Source organism: Talpa occidentalis, unplaced genomic scaffold (assembly GCF_014898055.3).
Source record: "Talpa occidentalis isolate TD23 unplaced genomic scaffold, MPIMG_talOcc4v2.1 talOcc4.5, whole genome shotgun sequence".
NCBI lineage: Eukaryota > Metazoa > Chordata > Mammalia > Eulipotyphla > Talpidae > Talpa > Talpa occidentalis.
The window spans coordinates 2,406,585-2,424,727 of NW_023604861.1; the positions used below are offsets into that span (position 1 = coordinate 2,406,585).

The window sequence follows — 18,143 nt, forward strand, 5'->3', positions numbered from 1 at the left end:
AATTACATCCAGACTTGACAGAGCAGGGGAGTCCCTCCGGGTCCTGCAACTCCCCGTGCATATTGTGTAGGGTCCAGGCTGGTGTTTCTGGGCTTTCGGACTCTGCGGGGGTCAGTCTGCTGGACGCGAGCCAGGGATGCCAGGCCCTGGCTGCTGGGGCTGGGGTGCTCCTCAGCTGCCGCTTCCCCGCGACCCGCGCCTCCGGCCGGCGGGACACAGCGCCACCTGGCGGCCGAGCGCGGCACCGCCGGGCGAGGCGCTCCCGCGGCCCGGAGTCTCGCACCCCCTCTGCGGTTGCATCCTGGGGTCCTGCTGCACCCGAGCTGCACCCCACCCGAGCTGCACCCCACCAAACGCCGTCGTCCCTTTGCATCCTCTCAGGGCTCCAGTCGTGTTTTGCAAAGACTCCAGCTGCGGCCGTGCTGGGGGCCGCTGGCTTTGCGCGCATGTGAGGGTTTCCTCTCGGTCCGCACGCCCTTCCTGGGCGCCAGAGCTGTTGTCATCACCCCCCCCCCATTTTTTATTTTCTCTCTCTCTTTTCCAGATCGTCTACAAAGCCTGGCTGTGTTCCCAGTACTTCGAAGTCGCACAGTCTAACTGCAGAAAGACAATCCCTTGCAAGCAATACTGTCTGGAGGTTCAGACCAGGTGTCCGTTTATCCTGCCCGACAACGACGAGGTGATCTACGGGGGGCTCTCCAGCTTCATCTGTACAGGTACAGTGGGGGGCTCGGCCCCAGCGCTCGAGGCCCCTGGCCCGGCTCCGTGACGCGCCCCGCGCGGCACCTGCTCCCGGCGCGACCCCGCAGGGGCTGGGGTGTCCCACGCCGCTGTCCCCGAAGGCCCGGGGCCGTGGGCTTAGCCATGGCCAGTGGGCGCAGCCGCTGCCCTGCAGGAGCCCCGCTGGCAGGTGCGCGCGGGAGCTGCTCGCTCGGGGCGCTGGGGCCGCTCCTGCCCGCGCTCTCGGGGCCGGGCCAGGGCGGGCGGCCCACGCCAGGGGGTGTCTCCTCAAGTGTGAGCTGCTGGAGCTCCCGGGTGCGAGCTCAGGACAGGTGAGGGGTGTGTGGCCTGCAGGTGTTGCGCACGGCAGAAGATCCCCCGCGTGCGAGCGCGCGCCTGACCCTGCAGACTAACGCGCGCCCGAGCTCCCCGCCGGTCCTCGCGGGAAGAAGCACCACGCAGCGCCCTCCACCCAGCACCTGCCGCCGAGGCATGTTGTTCCCGTGTTTACGGGGAAAACAGCACCCCAGGTGTCAGGCAACACGGAAAGCCTCTTCCTTACGGGACGCTTGAGAAGCCCCCGCCCAGACAGAGGGGCAGGAGCGGGGTGACCTGGCCGAGGACGAGCAGGCCTGTCCTGCTGCCCCCAGGTGTTCTCAGCGCCACCTCCTCGGGAAACAGGATGCGCACCCCCTGCTTCCCCTGCTGGCTGCGGGGACCGCAGAGAAGGGGGCGCTCGCGCTGATGGGAACTGGGCACTGCGCACCCCACGTCCGCAGACTGTCCTGAGAAGCCACTTGCAGTCGCTGTCCCCCCTGGGCTGGAACCTGAGGTCGCTCTTCCAGCAGCTGCTCTGGGGGGCGGGACAGCAGGCCCGAGTCAGGGAGGTGTGGGGTGGAGGGAAGGGGGTAGATACTCACAGCTTCACTCAGTCCTCTGGCCAGACACAGGCTACACACTTACTTGCCTTGCACATAAAACTTTGAACAAATGCTCACCAAGATAAGAGCTTCGGTGACTCTGGGGTCAGCGAGGTGTCCATGCTTTCAAGAAACTCACGGGATGTTATGGAAAAGTGGTTTTATTGTGCATCCGCGTGCACACAGCCTCTTCGCTAGAGATGGTCAGTGATTTTCACCAGGCTCTTGAATTAGATGAAGCCCTCACACGTCTTCAATTTCTGTCTCTTGGACTCACCTGTACACATGAATGTCAACTATGGGCTTGATTCTGCCCCTCCCGGTCCGCTTCCGAGGCCGCCAGAAGCTGAAGATGCGTCAGCGGACCACTCACCCGATGTTTTCAATGGTCTTTAAGTTTTATAAAATCAGCATTTCCAGAGCCACAGTTTGAGTATAGACAGGTAGAGAGATTTGTCATTGGGTCCAGAGAAGCACCGTCAAGAGAAGCCTTCTGGAGACTCTCATCCCTGAATTTCTGGAGACCCGACCTCCTTGATCTCTGCCACTGGGTTCATGTTCCTTTCATGGCTAAACGTCTCAGAACCTGGCCTGCCTTGATCGCCCACAGCCATTGCTCTGCACCTGGCGCCTCGGCTGGCCCTCGGGTTTTGCTGTTGGTCCTCAACAAGAAATATGTTTCTACTGAATGAAATCACTCAGTGTCTGTCACTGCAGAGCAAGGTTCAGAGCACGTGACCAGAAGAGCCTCCATCTGGGCCGGAGCCCAGAGAACAGGGCGGGAGAGTGTCTGCTGGCCTAGGGGCCCTGGTCAGGAGGTGGGACCAAGTGGCTCATCACACTCTGGGGAACTAGCAAGACTTTCTAGTGCAGTATTTGTTTCTGAACATTGTCACGTAATCTGGGGACTCACCACTTACAGGTGGGCATGGAGATGCCAATAACTCACCTCTTCGGGTTTTAGCTCCACTCTGTATGCTGGAAAAGACAATGATTTATCATCAAGAGTCGGAGGAATAGATGAAATTTCCTTCAAATTCAACAAATGAATGACGGATTTTTCCCCCCTGTGGGAAGTACTATTATTCCCAGCTTCTGCAAGGAGACAGGTCCCCTCTAGATGCCACTGAGGAGTCTTCATGCACTTGGCCCAGCGACCTCTGAACGTGCTCTGGAGGCAGGTACCTACACACGGCGCCTCGCAGGTGCTCTCCTGCCAGGGCCAACCTCCCTGACAATCCAGCGGGGCGAGGATGACTCTTCCTTAGAGACTCTGCCTCTAGCCTCTCGGAGATAGGGAGTGATGGAATAGCCAGCGCCTCTTCCCACCAGGTAGCCAGTGATTCTAGGATCCTATCATCCACCAAAAAAAAAAAAAGATATATATTTATATATGCATTTCAGCCCTTAGGATCAGTGAGGCATTCAGAAGGCTCAGAACAGATCCATTTCTTTAAACCAGGAGTTCAGTATAACAGGTAACAGCCATGGACTCAATGCCTCATTTCCCTATAATGCAGACTTTACTCACCTGTGTCTGACATGTGAATGTTTTAAATTTGGATAAATTTGTATGTACCTGTGGTCATCGGCTATGTCATGTGCCGTGATCATTAGCAAACCAGCAAGTTATTAAAATATGGGACTGAGGTCACGTGCCTATTTCTAGCCACTGTCTTTGGCTGAGGGCATTAGAGAAATGATGGGCAGGTGTCCAGCCACAGCCCAGGTAGCTCAGCCATGGCCCCAGGTATGCTAGCCACGGCCCCAGGTGTACTAGCCACAGCCCCAAGGGCACTAGCCATAGGCCCAAATGGCACAATAGCCCCTCTTATGCTTAGTTCACATTCTGTTCCAGGAGATGAAGATACTTTGCCTGACATTCCTTAGTTTTTCTGTTAAAGAACAAAACTGACATATGACTGAAAGCGTGTTTAAAAAATGAATTAGGGAGAAGTTCTGCAGTGCTGTCAGGGCCAGGCTGTCATGTAACGGCAGCATCGGTGAGCTAACATGTCTCCAGGTGGGTCTGTCCTGAAGCCGGCTGCCGAGGTGTTGCTGCTTCAGAAACTCGGTTTCTCGGGGTTGAGCACGAGGGCAGAGCCGCTGGGGACCCGCCCCAGCCCCGCCGATGGGGCGGGCTCCCGCACCCCACTCCCCCGCTTGTTCCAGAACCCTCTGGAGAATTCCTTGATTGCTTACCTGAAATAGTGAGCCAACATTAAGAAAACAGAAGTAGCAGAGGATCACAGGCGGTGGGTGCTATGGCAACAAACATTATGAAAATTACCCTTTGATTGGCAGGTAAAATAGACTCCACGCGAGCTACTGCTCTATTTTTCACAGAGAAATTGAGAAAAAGGAAAGTGGGTCTGCTGGGGTTACTGACAACAGTTATAAACCATATTTGGAGGATTCTGTGTGCACCCGTGTGTCACACAGAACAGAGTAATCCCTATTACTCTATTCTGCAGGGCCCGCGGGCGAGGCCCGGCTGGGCGGAGGAGGGAGACCCTGGGGCCTGTCCACGCGTGGCTGGTGGAGCTGGGCCTGCAGGGCTCTCGGGTCGCCAGTAGTGAGAACAGAATCCTGAGTCAGAGGGGGGACGCCCCAGGGGGTATTCCAAAATTTATTCTTGCCTGAACACTGCTGCTTCTTGCTTTCACACGACAGAGGTCACAGCTGCAAAAGTCTTTCCAGTCTGGGTCTGCCTTGACGAGGGAGTTGGTGAAAGTTTCTAAAAGACAGCATGACATAAAGAACATTCTCACAACAGGCGTGTTTGAGTAGAAAAATCTTTGTAGACCCTGAAGCCATGTCTACGCTGTCACCAACGCCAGTGTCTTCCCCACATGTCACTCTGTCCCCTGTTCTTTAAAATGCCAGGAAAGTGGGGCTGGAACGGAACCATGCGATACCAGGTGACGGAGACCAAATCTTGTCAGAAATATTTAATAATTTAGACCAAAACAAAAAGGTGAAGGGAGATAGTATGACCAGGATAAATTTTTAAAACTATGAAAAAGAGGCTTCCCTGGTGGCTGAGGGGGTTAAGTCTCAGCGCTGTCACTGCTGCAGCCTGAGTTCAATCCCCAGCCAGGGAGCTGCCCACATGGCACAGCAGACCCCTCCTGTCTCCCCGCTGCTCCCTTCAGCGGTGTATTTCAGTAGATCTGCCTGTTCTGCTCCCCACTCTGTCTCTGGTGAATCCTCTCACCCCACACCTCTGGCCTACACCTCGGTTTTTCTATGCAAAAAAAAAAAAGTACTTCCTAGAAAACGTGCACCTTATGGAATGTGGGCAGCTCCTCCCACTACCTCTGGGGTTTCAGCTCCACACACTCCCTCATAGAGCAAGGCCTCCACACCCAAGATTGTCTTCCCTGACGCCCCTCCACACCTTCCTCACAGTCCCAGTTTGCCTTTGCTGGGCACATACTGTGGGGGAAGAACCCTGGAACAGGAAAGGGATTTGGGTCCTGCCACAAGATGAGAATTTTAGAAAATCATTCAACGGAGGTTTCCATTCCCTCGTCTGTCCAAGTGGCTGGTGGTGCTGGGCCTCCAGGGCACTCGGGTCGCTGGTAGTGAGAGCAGAATCCTGAGTCAGATGGGGGACGCCCCGGTGGGTATTCCAAAATTTATTCTTGCTGTATTTTGCCTTAGTGTGCTCTTTGGTTATTTGTGTTCTATTGATTAGTGAAACCATCTGAGTCTGTCTTTCACTTTCTGACTTATTTCAATTAATATCATCACCTCAAAGTCTATCCATTTTGTCCCCAAAGCCATTACTTTACCTTTTTCACAGCTGTGTAGTATTCTACTGAGTCTATATCACACAATATTTTTAGTCATCTATGGAAGGGCACTTCTTTTGCAATGTAATGTCTGTTGGTATGTTCAATAGACATTTCACTGCTGCAAGATTCATTTTAACTATCCATATCTGCCACACTGCAAGGCTCTCCCACCTCTTAGTTTGTCTGTGAATAGAGTCGCCACCAACTGAAGCCATGAGTAGGAGCTAAGTCATGTGGTCATGCTAAGGTCACAGCTGCGAGCTGGCAAGAAGCACAAGCCATGATTTACATAATTTCCCTAATTACGTGTTCACATTTGCTCCTTTTTGTGCCAATTGATGGAGCTCATGATTTTTAATATAGTGAGTGTTTGCTAACAGTCTTTCCATGTTTTTTAAAATTTACCTCTAGGTAGAAAAACTAATAGAAAGGAACATAGATATAAATGCCCTTTTTGCAAGGTCTAAGTTTGGAATTTAAAAGCTGTCTACAAATTTCGTAAAATGGTTACGTTTCCTCCCAACACCCCAAGAATAGGCAAGGAATGATTAGAAGAAGAAGATTTCCAAATGCAAAATAATTTCTCTAGAAATAGAAAGTTTATTAGGCTAGTTGTTTTATTTATTTATTTATTTATTTATTTATTTATTTATTTTACTATTTTCCCTTCTCCCTTTTCCATAGATTTTCTTTTTTTAGAGCCACTTTAAGTTCACAGCATTATCAAATGAAAAGTACAAAGAGTGTGTAGATTTTCCAGATAAAAATTCCCAAATAAAAATACCCTGCAAGATGAAGCAGTTTCAGACCTAAGTTTTAAAACGTTGTCATTGTTGGGTGAGGACAACTCAGACACAATACACACAGTATAATTGCAAATTTATTGTAGCTCTAAATTCCTTCAAATGCAGCTTTTTGAAATTTACAAAAATCATTGTATTTTACAGTTAAAAATGATCTGTAATGGTTAATACTGTTTTCCTCATTATTACCTCTCTCTGCATAATTATTATCCTCTAAATCCTCCTGGCTGAGCTCTCTTGTTGCCTTTCTAATTCCTTTTTATTGCTTTCTCTCTAATGCACCAGAATTTTTGAAGTATGCAGAATTTGTCTTCATAGAAGAGTGAGGGATTACTCCATTCTCGAACAAACAGTACAGAAGGTATCTGGGTTTCTTCTCTGAAGCTGCTAGGCTGTGCTGGACCAGAGCGTGCAGACTGGGGGTGGGGCCTGGGTCATGTCTTGGGGCTCAAGCCCAAGGTCTGGGCTGGCAAGGCAGGTTTGTGGGTGACTGTGCCCTCCCTCTCACAGGTGGCAGAAACTTGACTGAAATAGACAAGCAAGAAGATTAAGTCCTTGGTTTGTATAACTGCAAAGTCCAGAGAGAACATCACTAGATAAATGATAGATTGATGGATGGCTTGATGGAGAGACAGACAGACAGACAGATAGGCAGGTAGAGAGATAAACAGGAAGATATGTGATCGATGGTAGATGCTGAACATGTGATCGATGGTAGACAGGCAGATGTTGCTATGCTGACATAGATGGGCCAGGGAAACATGGCCACGGATGCACAGAGGCTAGACGTGGACGGGGTGTCTGGCGGCAGAGCCAGCTCTGCCTACACACCCTCTTCCTCCCCTTCTCTGGGCTACGCTTTTCTTCATTAGTCGACTTCGCCAGCGGCTGCAGATTTCTGACTTCTCGGCTCAGACCCCGCAGCAGCAGAAGTGTCCTGCCCTGCTACTCGGGCAGATGCCCTGCATCAGAGTCCTTAGTCTCGGCTGGCACTGTGCGCCCGCCCCCCAAGTTGTCAGTGTTTGGGGGCCTGAGGGACCGAAGCCTGGTCCCTGAGCCCGCCGCCCTCTGCACGTGGGAGGGTCATCCTTTTCCTAAAGAGGAAACCTGCTCTGGGCCGGGTGCTGTCTGTTGGCCTGCGCTTCTGAGTCACTTCCTTAAGCTCAGTGACTTGACTCGGCAGGTGCAAAGACTTCCGAAAACCTGGATTTTGATATTTACGCTGAAAACTCCGGAAGCGCGTCACCACAGAGACTCTGAGGAGCAGTAGCTCACCCTGCTCCTCGCCGCCCCCTCTGTGGGCCAGGCCTCGGAGGAATCTTTCTCCAGGATGAAGTGAAATCACACCTGTGGGTATTTTTTCAAATTTTTACATTTGAACTGTTCTACCTTGGCCCTTTTTATTGCTCTTTTCTATCCTCTCTTCGAGTGAACTCCTAAGTCCGTGGTCCCTTCTCTTTCCCTCTTCTTTGTCTTTCTTTCATCGTTACCCTCCGTACAGATTCCCTCCTGCCTCTTTGCAGCTCACAACAGCGAGTTGTAAGATGCTGCTTTGCTCCAGGGAGGAGAAAGTCAGTGCCCCCTGCCAGGTCGGCTCAGCCGGTCACACGCTCCGCTCCAGGGACACGCAAGCTCCACGTCCTCATCTTCATCACACTTCATATTTCCCCAGTTCAAGAAGTCTGCCTGCCTCTGCTGGAAATACCATTATAGAAAAACAATCGCTCTCTAAACTATTGAAAGAATAATCCCTTTTGTCACTGTGTGGAACAGCTCAGCGAGGTCTCTTGAGAGTTCTGAGTGTTAACTCGCATCATATAAAAAAGGGGGTGGGGTAATTTCTTGGTCTATGTTACAATCAATATTCCATTTGACCAGAAGAATATTAACTAGAATGGATATTGACTCTGCAATATTGAGACTGATCTCTTGTCTGATCTCTGCGCTGCTGGAGCAGGTGTGCTGTTCTTTAGATCAGAGCTTGATAAACCCAAAGTTTTGGTCTTTGTTTTAAGTAAAAATATTCTGATCCAAATCACAGTTGTTTTTGTTCATTTTTAGTGTTCCAAAAACTGGGGCATCAAATTAGGGAAATCATGTTCCCCGAAGTCACTGAAAAGAAAGCGGGTTTTTGAGCCAGGTCTGTTTCCAGGCGGTTCCCCGCGGCGCCTGCCTGCCCGGGGCTCGGCGCTGAGGTGATGCTCTGGGTATTCTCTGCGTGCACACGGGTCTGGTTTCTTTCTGGAAACAAAAGCAGGAAATCTTGTTCGGCCGCTAACCCAGGGATGGATCAAAGCATGGAAAGGCCGCTCTGCCAGCCCGGCCCGGCCGGCCCTGAGCCACGCAGCCCTGTGGCTGCTCCGTTTCCCGCTCCGAGGATATTCTTGCAGCCGCGGAGTTACGGGGGTTTCCAAATTAAAAAAAAAAAAAAAAAAAAAAAAAGACTGGGCCACATTCTGAACAAACGACACTGATTTACAACACGTCAGCCCCACCAGGCCATCACTGAGAGAAGAACAAGAACACGTAGAAACGGAACATAATAGGTCATGCTCTTACCCAGAACATGCAGTTTTTGTAGATACCCTTGTGACTAGAGCCGCAGCCCAGCGAGCTGGGCAGGAAGCCGTGGAAACGTCCTGGGAGAGCCAGGCCCTCGGCATCTGCCCTCCTGCAGCGCCACCCCTCTCCCGCCAGCCAAGGGCTCTGAGGTCCTGAACACCCTCATGAAATCCCTTAGGCAGGCTTCACCGGGACAGCAACCCAAGCAGAGCAGTGGACGTGTCTGGCGGCACATTTGGTCCACAGAAAAGGGAGGGGGAGAGGCTTCCCTCCCTCTCGGGCTCCTGTCGGCTCCACTCTGCACTGGCAACGCGGTCATTTGCAGAAAAGGCAGGCGGGCGAGTGTGTCTGCCCATGTCCCGGCGCCTGCAGGCCTGCCCCCCGCGTCACCTCTGCCTCCTGCAGAGACAGGTGCACCTGCCCTCCTCCCGATCCCGGGGCGCCTCTAAACCTCCCCAGAAAGTCTCCACACAACCCTCACAGCATTCCTTAGGGCCGTGGACAGGGTAGAAAATTAAGCCACCTATTTGATCAGCCTGGGTTTTCTTAGAATGCATTTTTTTTTTCTTTTTTTAGAGTTAAGGGAAAACCACAGAAAGCGTTTCTGGGAAAATAACAATGTGAAACGTGGTATTTAACAGCATGTGCTAAGTTCTGTTGAGACTCTTCTCTCTGCACACGGTCTTGTTTCTTCTAGTAAAATCCTGGAAATCTCAAGGAGCTTTTCTGAGGACTTTCTGGGCTTGACTCCCATGTAGATCCAACCCAAACCGTTCATCCTTTCAGCTCCTGGTCTTGCTGAGCGAGCAAATTCTCTACAGCCTCCGCCATTTTGGGCGGGCCTTTGACTTGCGCTTCATGAGGGTCATTTTCTGCTTTCAGAGCATCTGTCATCTTCCTAACATGCAGGGCACGCCTAGCTCCAGTGTCTTTACATCACCACCTGTTTGTGCCGCCCCTTCTGGAAGGTCGGCACGTTCCTTCCTGATATTATACATGTGTTGTATTTTACTATTAGGGAGGCCACTGTGTGCTTTGCCATTCTCTTACAACTCCAAGAGTTGTGCATCACTTCTTGGCCCCTGCCCCTCATTAAACAGACACTTACTGTTCTTTTGCAGAGAATCAGCCCGCTAGGTGTTTAGAGTACAGGATGGGATGGAGGAGTAATCCTTACTCTCAGCAATGCAACTATAAGAGAAGTAACTTCATGCTGATATGAGTATTGTGCTAAATAATAATCGTAAATGAATGTATTCACCACTAGGAATAATTATATTACAATATAGTTATGGTTATTAATATTATATTACTGTCTAATATTATTTAGATATGAGTATCTAGAGTATTGTTACGATAGTATAATTATACATAAGTGAAATGAAACCCCTTCCCCTCGTAGTCAACCGGATCTGCAAACAAGTACTGGGGAGCAAAGGGGCCCCCCCACCTGTGCTGGAGCTGCAGGCCATGCAGCCACTACCAAGACAGTGTGCAGGGTCCTCAGAAAACTATAGATACAACGCCCCGGGGTCCAGCAGTCCCACCGCAACAGAAACACAAACTTGGAAGAGTGTGTCAGCACCAACCCCCACCCCCATGGTCACCCCCTCTATTTACAATTGCTGTGCACTCCGAGGTGGGCCTTGGGGAAGTAAGTGACCAGGCTGCGGTGGGTGAAATACAAGGCGTGAAATACGCTGGGCTGGACATGAGGCGGCCTGCCTGTGCAGCCTCACAGACAGACGTTGGGGTGCCAGACTGAGAGGAGCAAGGAGAGGAAGCACGGACCACACAGCCCCATGTGTCTTGGAACTAATAAAAACAACTCAGAAAAAAGCCACGAGTCTCGTGGTCAGGAGATGGGGGTGGCGGAGGACGGGGGTGGGGGTGGGGGTGGGGAGAGGCAGACCAGGTGAGGGTCGCCAGGTGAGCGGTGGAGCCCCTGCAGAGAGTCGATAGCAGAGTTGCTGAGAGCAAGTCTTGAGTTCTCATCACGAGGAGAAGTTCTTTCCCTGGTCTCTTCCCTCCTTTCTTTTTACTGCTTCTATTTGAGAAGACGGACTCCAGCTGAGCCCACGAGGCGATCATTTCAGAATGTGCGCAAATTGTTCACTTGAAAACTTGTGCTGTGATATATGTCAATTATTTCTCAATAAAATCAGAAAAAGAGAAAAATGGGAAAATATAAGTTACGGAGCAGATGAAGGATTATATTTAACTACTGTCCTGTGGTTATTTCAAGGGTTTCCCTAGAATATTTGACTTTACTTTTAGATAATATTGATAAGGACCTTATTTGATCATTTTTCGAGCTGTGAAAAATAAGGTTTCTTTTTTTGTGGATGGCTGAGACTAGTTGGAAACAGAGAATGAATTTAAATTATATGTTCTTTAAAGTCCCTCCTAATAATAATTATGATTCTGCCATTTATGCCAACTTGTAATGGGAATAATTAATACTGTGTGAGATTTTACTATCTGCCAGGCCCACTGTTCTAAATAGCTACGTGAATTATTTCATCATCCAAAAATACTCCATGGGGCTGGCACTATAAGATAGAAAGATTATTATTACAATTCAATGTCAAATAGCAGGTAAGGATTCATTAGAGATTGCAAATAAAGCTTTTTGTAGGCAAAACACTCCAGTATTTTACCAACTGAAAAGTGCGTTTTCTCTTTCCTAACCCCCATCATTTATATATGTGTGCGATGAAGTCGCTGTTTATTTATTTTCATTTGGAAATATGTTCCTATGGTTCCTTTGATTATGAAGAGGAGTTAGGCACTGGAGGCTCCCCCAGGGAGCCTGTCTACGTGCAGGTAGATATGGAGGGGCAGCTCTGGACACTACTCCTGAGAGGGAGAGGAGGCCAAGAAAGGAAGACTTGCAAAGGGAACTATCTAAGCCAGAAGGCCCTTCGTGTCTGCCCTGACTGAGTCAAGAAAGCCTGGGGACCCCAGACCCATTAGGTATTTGCCAGTGGCCAAGAGACCTTTGGCCTGACGAGAGATCCAGCCAAGGCAGCTGCTGGGGATCCTGAGGGAGCTGCCGCAAGGGCTTTTGGGCCCTGAGGCATGTGTGTCACGGATGCTCCTACATCCAGCACAGAAACACTGGGCTGAGGCAGTTGATTACTTCAAGATGGTATCTGACAGGAGGTGGCACCTGTCAGGGCTCAGAACAGAGGGAGGGAGAGCAAAGGCCAGAATCATATTCTAGGTTGGCTCAGCAGAAAAGACACTGTTTATAGGCATACGTCCAAAAAAATAGAAGAATGGCTAAGGAGATGTCCTCTAAAACTTCATAGAAACTAGAGAGAAAATTGACACACACTGGAAGATTTGGTGAAACCTAGAAGAATGAACAGGAGGCCACAGAGAGGAAGCCAAAGGTCGATCCTATTCCCTTCCCAGGCTCTCTTCAGACAGTGTCTGACAGTGCGGGGTATTTTTGGAGGAGACAAAAGACAAAGCCTGGGCAGGAATCCATCGAAGAAGCAGCCACATCTCCACGGCCCCAGCTAGCTCTGCCCAGTCGAGCAATCCCCTTCCCCCCAGGGAAATGTGTGCCTCAGTGTCTGGGGGAGGGGACAGTGTCCAGTGTCGTTGGAGTAGGTTGGAGAAAGTTGTTGGAGCTGGCACCACCGGGAGGAGGTACAGTGGGGGGCCTGGTGGGGAAGCCAGCAATGCTGGCAAACTGCTGACGGACGTCCTTGCTGGCCACTCTCCCCCTTCAACTCAGAACCCCGGCTGCCAGCCTTTTGCCCATCAGGACAGATGTTGGGTACTTCTGGGAAACCTGGCCAGCCTATAGGAAAGCATCTTAAATGGGTCTCCGCCTAAACAGCTCAGGCAGGTCACGCCTCAGGCCAGCTCTTGGGCAGCAGTGCTTCCTAGGTGTCCACACAGCCCATACTTTTTCACATGACCAGATAATACAGAATTTGCAAACTTTTCATGCTGGAAGAAAAAAAAGAGACAAACAAACAACAACAACAACAAAATGACATGGAGAAAACAGCCCATCCAGGGGAGAAAATGAACAAGATAAATAAAAGTTGCACAAATCTCTCAGAGTGATAAAAGAACATATTAAAGCTATGAAACAGGAGCAATCACTTAAAATAAAAATCATTCAGAGTACATAAAACAGCTCTTGGAAATTAAAATATGATAGAAAAAAGAAAAGCTCAAATGATTATGCAATAAAAGTTCAGCAAATCCCCCAGCAAGCAGAGCGATGGACAGGGTGTCGACAACAGGAGCGAAGGAAAGCACAGACCCCAGAGGTTCCAGCGTGCAGGTGGGAGTGATCCCGGCACGAATCGGAAGGATGCAGTTCTCACCTGGAAATTCGTGCTCAGCCTGAGGTCAGTTACAGAGCAGGTACAGTGAGCGCCTTCTTTAGACAGGCAGCATCTTGGAAACTTCCTCCCATGAGCTTTTCCTTAGGAAGGCAGAAAGCAGTGTGGTCCAGCCACCTGGGACGCGCCCAGAAGATGGGCGTCAGGAGGCCCCAGGTGAGCCGAAGCCACTGTCCCGGGAGGAGACGCCTGCGGGGCGTCAGGCTGTGCCCCAGGCATGGACCGGCCCAGTCCAGATGCACGAAGGCTCCTGGAGATTTCTCTTCAGGAAGAACCCGCTGGTAGAACACCCCAGCAATGCCAACAGCTGCGGTTGGGGGGTTGAATTAGTAAGTATGTGGAAACTCTAGGAGAATGAGTGTGCTGGGAACTGAAGGCTAAGACTTGCGACATGCTGAGTCACCAATTGCTTTTGCAACATCCTAAGCAAGGAGCACTGGACACTGGACTTACTGCCCTGCAGGGTGGGGTGGAGGGGGGAACATGAGCCCCAGCTGTTGCAGCCCAGGGCTCCACTGTCGGGGTAGTCTGTAGGTGTTGATCCAATGTGGAAAATGAGGAAAAACACCAAGTAGGTTATTTACAGGAATGACGATAAATGCAGAAACAGCTCAAGGAAGTATAACTGCACCTGAAATGTATATAATGTTATAATACAATGTTTCTTTAATTTTAAAAATTGCAGGTATCTGCCTCTGAGAAGGAAGAATTTGGGATGGGGGAGGTGGAGGGCTTTTCTTTTTTTTTTTTTCAATTTTGTAAAATATCACATTGAATGGGCTGATCCTTAACGTTAACGTATGTGTATGTCCAGCTCTGAATAAAAATTCTTTTGATAAAGATGGATGGGGAAAATGAGAATATTAATTTTGTCAGTCATAAAGTGAAGTACATTTATTGACCTGAACAGCCTGCCTTATTCTGTCTGAAAATAAAGTGATAAATCACCGAGCTGGCTTCTGAGCAACTTTGGAAAAGCTGCTTATTTGGGTGACATTGTTAGACATATTCTGATATTAACATTCTAAAATGTTGATCTAAATGACCTTTAGATTTTTTTTTTATTCTTATAATCTTAACTCTGAACTCTCTATTTTGAAGAATATGACTATTGGAAAACATATACTTCGATAAATGATAAGTCTACCAGTGAGATAACTTAATGAAAAAAGAAAATAACATACAATAAAATGTCAGCGATGGGGACCTCATTAATTCAGTTTTTTTTCCATATTCTACCTAGGCGAAGGTGAAGTTTACCTTTGAATGCCTAAGAAGAAATGAATATTGTAAGCATCATTATAAGGATATCTTGGCCATTTCTTTAAAAGAAACTGAAAATTGCAGTGTATAATATATTATTTAATAGATTCTTTTAAAAATATGTGTATTGAGTTTATTCATGTAATAAATGCTCATTAAGTATCTATTTTGTCCAGACTTTGTGCTACATATTGAGAATCTAAGGCTGAAAATATATAATTCCTGCTTTGAACATGACAAATGAGTAAGGAAATTGAGGTGAAAATGAGCAATTAAATTAAAAGAAAAAATAATTGCTCTACTGAAGAATTACACAAAGTGCACTAGCAGCTTGGGAATGCAAATAGTGTTTTCATGCAGGGAACTTTATGCCACTTGAACTCACAGCGTAAATGGAAGTTAGCTGAACTGGACAGAGAAAATGAGAATTAGGAGCAAATACCAGCAAGAAAGACCAGCACGGATGTGGCAGACACGGGGAAAGACCACATGTTCTCGAAAGAGCAGGTAGTTCAGGATAGCTGAGCACTAAGAAGTGAGTCTGGAATGAGAGGAAGGGAATTCTGAAATTTATCATTTGGGTGGAGACACTGAGACACTATGAGTAGCTATTTTTGTTAGCAGTAGCCAAAATCTCAAGCTCTTTCTCTGCTCTGCGCTGTATCTCTCTGGCACTGAGAGAACTATTTTGCACCCAGGAGCTCATCTAATCCTCACAACTGCTTGATCCTCATTCTTAAGTTTTTCAAGCTACAAAGCAATGTTATAAAATTTGTGGAGAGGCTCCATTTTAATTTACTGTTTCGGTCAAGTGAAAAAAACGATATATAATAATTTATGCAGCTATGTAAAAACACATACAGTACAGCAAGAAATAAGGTGGAAAATATTCCAGGTGAGAAGTGACTTCCCCACGTGGAAATTTTCCAAAATATTCATCTACTGATCTTAGACTAAGAACAGCACCTGCAACGTTAGAAGAAGAGAAAAGCAAGGGGAGAAGGAAGCGATTCTGCAAAGAAGGAAGGGAGAGAGAGCTGGAGGAGAAAGCAAGGTAGCTCCTGGCTGGCAGGCAGTGCTGGAGGCGGGCGGGGTGAGGGAGACAGGCTGCCACTTCAGCGGGCACTGGCAGGGCGGCAATGAGAAGAAAAGAGAAAAGTCTAGAAAATGAGTGAAAGGGAAATGATGACGGGTTAGAAGCCTACCTGGGGCACACCTGGCGGGATTTATGGGAGGAAGGGGTGATTGGGGCTGTCTCCCTCAGCAGTTAGCTCACACCACCTCACGCCTGGCCTAGTCATGCCGTTGCTGTCAAAGCAAATGGAGGCTGAGCCGGCTGGTCCCCAGGTTGCCCCAGGACCTCACCTTCTGACTTTGACCTGCCATCGCCACACCCAGAACCTTCACACCTGGCTCGCAGGTGTGTAGCCAAGAACACACTGAGGCATTGGACGGGGTGGCTTGAGAGCCAGGGGGCCATTTCTCCAGCTTGTCTTGACTGACTTTCCTCTAGGCAACGCTGAGTTGCTTGTATGAGTGATGTCATGGCTCAGATGCTTGTATGATGTCATGGCTCAGGTGCTGACGTCACACTCTCACTGGCTTCTGAGTCTCCCCACGTCTCCACCTCTTTGTAACCCGCCCTGTCTTCACCCCGCAGGGCTCTATGAAACCTTTCTAACCAATGATGAACCAGAATGCTGTGACGTCAGGAGAGAAGAGCACCCCAAGGCCCCGGGCAAAGGCAAGGCGGGCCCGAGGGGCTCCTGCCACAGGACGTCGCCAGCTTCGGCAGCCGCCAGACTGTGCAGCAGCAGCAGGCTCAAGCTGTGCGTGCTCGTGCTGATCCTCCTGCACACGGTCCTCACGGCCTCGGCCACGCAGAACACGACGGCGCTGAGCTTCGGGGGGGTCCCCCCGCTGGAGGAGGGGTCCCCCAACGAGGACTAGCCGGGGTCCAGCCGGCGGGCCGCCCGCCGCCTGCGCAGACGGGGTGCTGCTCCCCCGGTCGCTGCTGCCAAGGCCCCTCGGGGACGCTCGGAACCGACGGGCCCGGCTCGGAACCCACGGGCCCGGCCCGGAGCGAGGACACGGACACAGCTTTTTACTGACTGCGAGGCTGTCAAGTGACTTAACTTTCTCACGCCATTTTATACACTGTGTTTTAATGTTGGGAGGTTTAATTTGCTTTCTTTTTTGATTTTGGGTTTATCCGTTGGTTGTTTGATTATTTTGGTTCTGGGTTGTTTTTTTGATTTTTTTTTTGGCACTTCTAATACAGGATTTCTTTCGGGGGATGGTTTCTCAGAGGAATACTAAGTCTTTTCACTGTCTCGCTCTCTCTAGATCGATTTCTAGTCATCGTGTGTGTTCATCAATAGTTCTGTCTGTCTGTCCTGTCCGTTTCTATTAGAGGAATGATTGCTATGACCTCACGGTGTAGCAAAAAAAATACAACAAAAAATCATAAAAAATAAAAAAGACAAAAAAAACAACAAAAAAGAAAAATAAAAAAATCCCCGGACCCTCCAACCTCCAGACCAGAAGCCCTGCCCGCACCCCCGGCCCCCCCGCCGCCCCCCTTTCCTGCCCCCCGCCCCCCGCAGACGCCATCCGCTTGCTTCTGTCCGCGTGGCCAGTGGCGGGGCGCGCCTGGGGCCTGTCCGCGCCGCGCACCCCTCCGCGGAGCCGGCCCGGGGGTTCCTTTTTAGCTGAACAAACAAGTGCTCTCCGGGTGGAACCAGACGGTTAACTCATTTTTCTGTTGAAACAAACAAAATTCAAGCAAAGAAATCTCCTGACTATGTCGCTCCAGCTCCCCAACTCAAGGCCCAGCCCGGTCCCGCCGGGGCGCGCGGGGGGCCGCCCGGCTCGGGCTCAGGGGGGCCCCCCCAGAAGCCTGGGCGGCCCCGCGGTTCTGCTCGGGGGCAGGAGGAGACGAGCAGGCCGTCGCCGTGGTGTGGGGAACACAGGGATGGAGGCACGAGCCTGGACTTCTTTGCTCCTCTGTCGCTGTTGGGGGGTACGGCAGCGGCACCCCAACACCGCCTCTACAGAATATATCCGATTTTATCCCAGTATCTCCCCGACATGTGGTTTAAAATTATTCCAGGTATAAAGTGTATGCAATTCTGCATTATCACAAAAGAAGAACTTTTTAAAAAAAAAAGGTAAATAACTAGGTTAGCCATTATTTTCATTAAAATGCAAAAACTTTATCACTCTAACCCGCTCTAGATAACCGAAGACACGGGGAATCTGACCGCTGTTTTCTTCGTGTGTGGGAACATTTCACCCGCTGAGTGTACATGAATTTGCTTTCTACAAAAGGCTTTTATGAATTTACAGTAGAATCAGTGGAAGGAAGAGTTAATAAGGGCTGTTTTTAAAAAAACAAACAAACAAACAAACAAAACAAATAATTTAAAAAACACATTCCTTCCTGGTCCCGAGCTACACTGGGAAGTGCTTCAGATTCGTCTGCTGTGTAGGTGGGAGCTGAAGGAAAACCTGAGAAAGGTCCTCTTAGTGAACAAAATTTAGTTACTAACTTTCTAGCTATGAAATTCCCCCAGGCATTTGTTTTTGTTCAAACAAACTTTAATCTCTGCATCAGACTTAAGCCCTGCAATGTGCGTACAGTATGCATATTTTGTTTTGAAGAAAAAAAATGTTTTGTTCCAGTCTGTTAAGAATATTCAAAAA

At 49.4% G+C, this 18,143-nt stretch overlaps 1 protein-coding gene across 1 annotated transcript in view; it reads left to right on the forward strand.

Annotated features, from left to right (window-relative positions):
* NALF1 (NALCN channel auxiliary factor 1) overlaps positions 1 to 16,388 on the forward strand; it is a 386,509-nt gene extending 370,121 nt beyond the window's left edge. The window contains 2 exon segments of the mRNA XM_037528702.2: positions 545 to 716; positions 16,099 to 16,388. Of these exon segments, the coding sequence (XP_037384599.1) occupies positions 545 to 716; positions 16,099 to 16,388 (462 nt within the window).
* The last annotated feature ends 1,755 nt before the right edge of the window (positions 16,389 to 18,143 follow it).